The sequence below is a fragment of the Cariama cristata genome, unplaced genomic scaffold (genome assembly GCF_000690535.1).
Source record: "Cariama cristata isolate BGI_N322 unplaced genomic scaffold, ASM69053v1 scaffold120, whole genome shotgun sequence".
NCBI classification, from domain to species: Eukaryota; Metazoa; Chordata; class Aves; order Cariamiformes; family Cariamidae; genus Cariama; species Cariama cristata.
Genome location: NW_009593890.1, coordinates 88,804 through 93,086, shown reverse-complemented (window position 1 = coordinate 93,086; position 4,283 = coordinate 88,804). Strand labels below are relative to the sequence as shown.

The window sequence follows — 4,283 nt, the reverse complement described above, 5'->3', positions numbered from 1 at the left end:
TGAATGCCAGTTCTGTTTATTGCTTAATATTAAAAATCATGATGCTTCATTTTAATGCTAACATTTTATTTGAAAGACAAAAAAAAAAATAATCCCCAAACCTTGCCAGTTTATATTTTACAATTTTTTTAAAGAAACAAAAGCAGTTGTATCATGAAACAAAGCTTTTCAACATGAACTTGTACTGACCAATTGCAGTATATCCACAAGTAAATAACTGACATTCTGGACTAAGCAAGAAATACAAGGTCACCTTTTTTTTTTCCCCCTACTTGTTAATTTCAATGTCAGAATTTTCTTTAAAACCCCCCATAACATTTCAGAAGTCGCTCACAAAATGAACCGCAAAATGGTATTTAGATGAAGCAAAACACTGACAGTAACAATTTGGTTTTTCAAAAAATGCATATTTCTTATGTAGGACTCTCATCTAAATTTAAGTGGAAGTTACAGGCATCAAGTTCTTCTTCCTGAATACGTATAATCAAGAATTTTCTAGAGTGTAGCTCTTCCTTAGGGAAAGTCCTATGTCATACCATGAAAGAGTAAGCTACTAGGAAAAATTTGATTTTAGATGCAAAAAATACTTGATTCTAGAAAGCAAAATGTCACCTGTTCTTCTTTAAAATGAAGAAGGGCACCGATTACAGTACATAAGCTTACCTGTTCACCTTGCTATTGTGGGTTTTGTCTTTTTTGCTTATTTATCTGTTCACAAAATGTACATGTAAATGGAATTATTTTACTCCTGTGATTATGTTAGACCAAAATGTCAGAAGGCAGGGAATTACCCTGAGATATAACATTAAAAAAAAACCAACACCAAAACAACAAAGCAAGCAGTGACCAGATCAATACCTACTTTGGGGGAAGGGGGGCTTTTAATCCTCTTTTGTACCCTAATATGCTTGTTTTATAATAATCCCATATAATAATTCTTAGAGCTATTGTAACAAGATTGTACTATCCTTTTGAGTGAACTCCTCCTAGTAGCTGACCTTCACCTCCCGCAGGGTGCGTATTTGTTACCTGGCTAGGAGGACATTGTATTGAGAAGGTTTTACAGAAATTGTTCCAGGAGTACAGTGCTTCCGCGGATCTGGTAATTTCCAGCTTTGTCCTGCATCAAGCCTAGGAGATGAAGCTCTTCATGCTTCTTGTACTTCGTTATCATCTCTCTGTCCTTGAATTACTTGTGAGCCACCCTCTGTATAAATGACCATGCTTGTTAACTGTTCTCCCGCGCTATCAGGGGACATGGCTTCTGCTTTTATAGCAGTACCAGCCTGCAAAATCTCTTGAGATCCAGTTGCCTCTATCACAGCATGCGAGTACACACCAGGCTCATCCTGCATGTCTGGTGGCAATTCTGTGACGATGTAGTGCGTTGCACCTTCAGAGAAGTCGTCATCAGAACCCTGAACCATGGCTTGAGCTATTTCTTCGGTGACAATAATCTCTGATATTTCCCCATCCGACTCAACTAAATCCATGTGCTCGCTTTGGACACTGAACGCGTGGCTACCGGCTTCCTGCATAATTATCTGAGAGCCTTCTCTAGCTACCATATGCACAGTCCCTTCCTCATTTACAATGACCTGAGTGACACCTTCTTTCATCAGCTGGTCGGCTGCAGCCGTATCACATACAGCAAACTGTAATACTCCTTGGACCATTTTCTTGAAGGCAGCCTGAGCTCTCTCCTGAGATGCAATTATAGCCGATGGGTGCATGACCCGCGTCACTACTTCCATAGGTTCGGTATCTTCCTGAGTCTCTTGAACTTCATGGAACATTTGTATTTCTTGTCCCTCTGCATCACTGGGAACGCTGGGCGTCTCTGGGTTTGGCATTTGCAAGAAATCTTTGTGACCAGACCTGCATCTGTCAAGGAGTCCAGATTTGTTTTCCACTTCACCCAGCTCTGTTACAGCACAAAGCAGGGCATCCAGTGCCGAGGAGGAGTCTGGAGGATGGACCGTAGCTTCAGAAGCATCTAAAACTTCTTGTCGCATTATCTGCTGCAGTACAGTGCTACTGGAGTCAGGAACTGCGTCCATTCGAACGGCCTCCTCCATATCAGCTCCTGTTCCTTCAACCACTACCACCTGTGTTGCACCATCTGCTAACTGCTCCGTAAGTATCTGCCCTGGAACCACACTACTCACGTGCGAGCTGTTTTGATTTGTAGCTATGACTTGCCCGTCTTCTGTAATATGGACCACCCTGGCCATCTGACCAGCCATTGCTAGAGTCTGAAGGGTAGCTGCTGCTGTTTCTTCTACAGAGGCATCGATTGCAAAGTCGCCATCGTATCCTTGAATAATAATAACTTGCTGAACTCCTTCAGGTGATTGTGGCTGTCTTCTGCTGCCCCGAAAGACCTTCTCTTTAACTGGAGAAACCTCTCCCAGTGCTGCTGCAGTAAAAGGACTCGTCGTTTCCACAAAGGTTGCTCCTTGCCCCTTCAGTCGGCACTCGTAGGACTTGGACACAATGCCTGCAAGATAAAATATGCTGTTAACATGGTATCGTGGCAAATACCAGTTCATTACTTTAACAAATTGTAGCTTAAATGGAAAAAAATTCCTTGACAATTTTTAGATTTCACTGGCAGAAAACACAGATAAAATGAGCAAGCGAACGAAAACAATTTGCATGTTTTCCGAATAACATATTTACAGGTTGAAATAATTGCCGAGTTTAACAATTCTGCAGCCTATTAACAATTTAAATGTGTTTTTTAAAATGTGCTGTATAAAAAAGCCCAGATAAATACAGTATACAGTTAAAAGCCATTAACACATCTTTTACAGAAGATCCTACCGGTGATATTTCAGTACTTCAGTAATGAATTTTAGGATCGTATATTACATTAAACATATCTGGGTGTGAAAAACTGTGGCTGATCTTCTTAATACCCAGCTTTTGTTGGCGAGGTAATTGCCGTGCTGTCATTTTGATGCCATTGTCTTCCCCTTCATTTCCCACCTAGCGTCTTCTCCAGCACATCTGACTGACTCAGTCACTAGCCTAGTTACCTGGAGAAAACACTCGGTAGTTTTCTTACCCTAAGCAGGATATTCCACAAAATATCATCCAGAGAAAGCTCGGTTACACTTCTTAATTATTCCTACATGAAATCAATTAAGAAATTAAAATACCTGTAACCACCACATTCCAAGTGCTTGCTCTGCCACTCGGTCTGGTTTTGGATCATTGAAGGTTTCCCTTCTCGGTTCTCATCCCTAACAATAAAGCTTCAGCAAAGCAAATGGTTCCCACAGCTGCACAGAGTCAAGCCCACGGTCCTCGAAGCACGGCCTCAGGCCGGCCTTCGGCATTTTTGGGAAGAGATAACTGAGAGCACCCTATGACCGGCTTTGTGGATGTCCATGGCAGAAGAGCCCTAGCACCCGCTGTCTCCCCGTGGCAGTGATGTCCTGAAGCACCCCTGCAGCTCCTGGGAGGCGAGCTTTGGGCCACAACCAGGGCACACAGAGAGAAGAGAAGGTCCTGGTCACTGAGAACGAGGTGAGGGTTTAATGCCAGATGGGCCTTGGGAAGGCTGATCAAGTCCATGCTGCTAAGACTACCCACACCCACGCTCTAGTTTAAATTCAGCTACGCAAACTGAAATCACATCTCTGGAGTAACAGGTGCAGCATCTTATCACTGACACACATGGACATGCCATGGCTTGTTTGAGATAAAACAAGCAAGAAAAAAAATTGAATCTTACAGTCAAATTTCAGGCTAGCGCTGGACTTTCCAGGCCACCAAGGCACTTCTAGTGTACAACATGCTCCGTTGAACTCGAGAGGCCAAGAAAATCATACTAAAGCTGGTCTAAGGGGGCTTTTTCACCCAAAGCATCGAGATGTCAGGCCCTGATCCCACAGAGAACTACACTGGGCTCTAAAAACCAGATTCATTTGCTTGAAGGTAAGCCTCTAGCAACTTGATATGCTAAGGTGCATATCAAGGTAATGCTCCAAGACAACACCAATGCTTAAAAGACTGAGCTCTTGCTGGCATCTATCTATCTATCTGTCTATCTATCTTTTTTTCTATTACAAAGCTTCTGGTAGAGAACTGTACTGTGAAGCACAAGAAGTAATTTTGTCAAGCTGAAAGGCTGCAAATCACCTTCACAAGTCTAAACTGACGTTATACAACTTTCTCCATCTTAGTTTGCAGGGCAGGTTATCTTTGGAAAAGAAAATTAACAATTTAAACCATTAGAGTGTTTCCAAGTGATGCTGCATGATAAATCTGGCAGA

At 42.3% G+C, this 4,283-nt stretch overlaps 1 protein-coding gene across 1 annotated transcript; it reads right to left on the bottom strand.

Annotated features, from left to right (window-relative positions):
* Nucleotides 1-1,148: 1,148 nt before the first annotated feature.
* LOC104158231 (zinc finger protein 407-like) lies at nucleotides 1,149-2,552 on the bottom strand. The gene has a single exon (XM_009695824.1). It carries the CDS (start codon nucleotides 2,550-2,552, stop codon nucleotides 1,149-1,151), a length of 1,404 nt encoding a protein of 467 aa, XP_009694126.1.
* Between the last annotated feature and the right edge of the window lie 1,731 nt (nucleotides 2,553-4,283).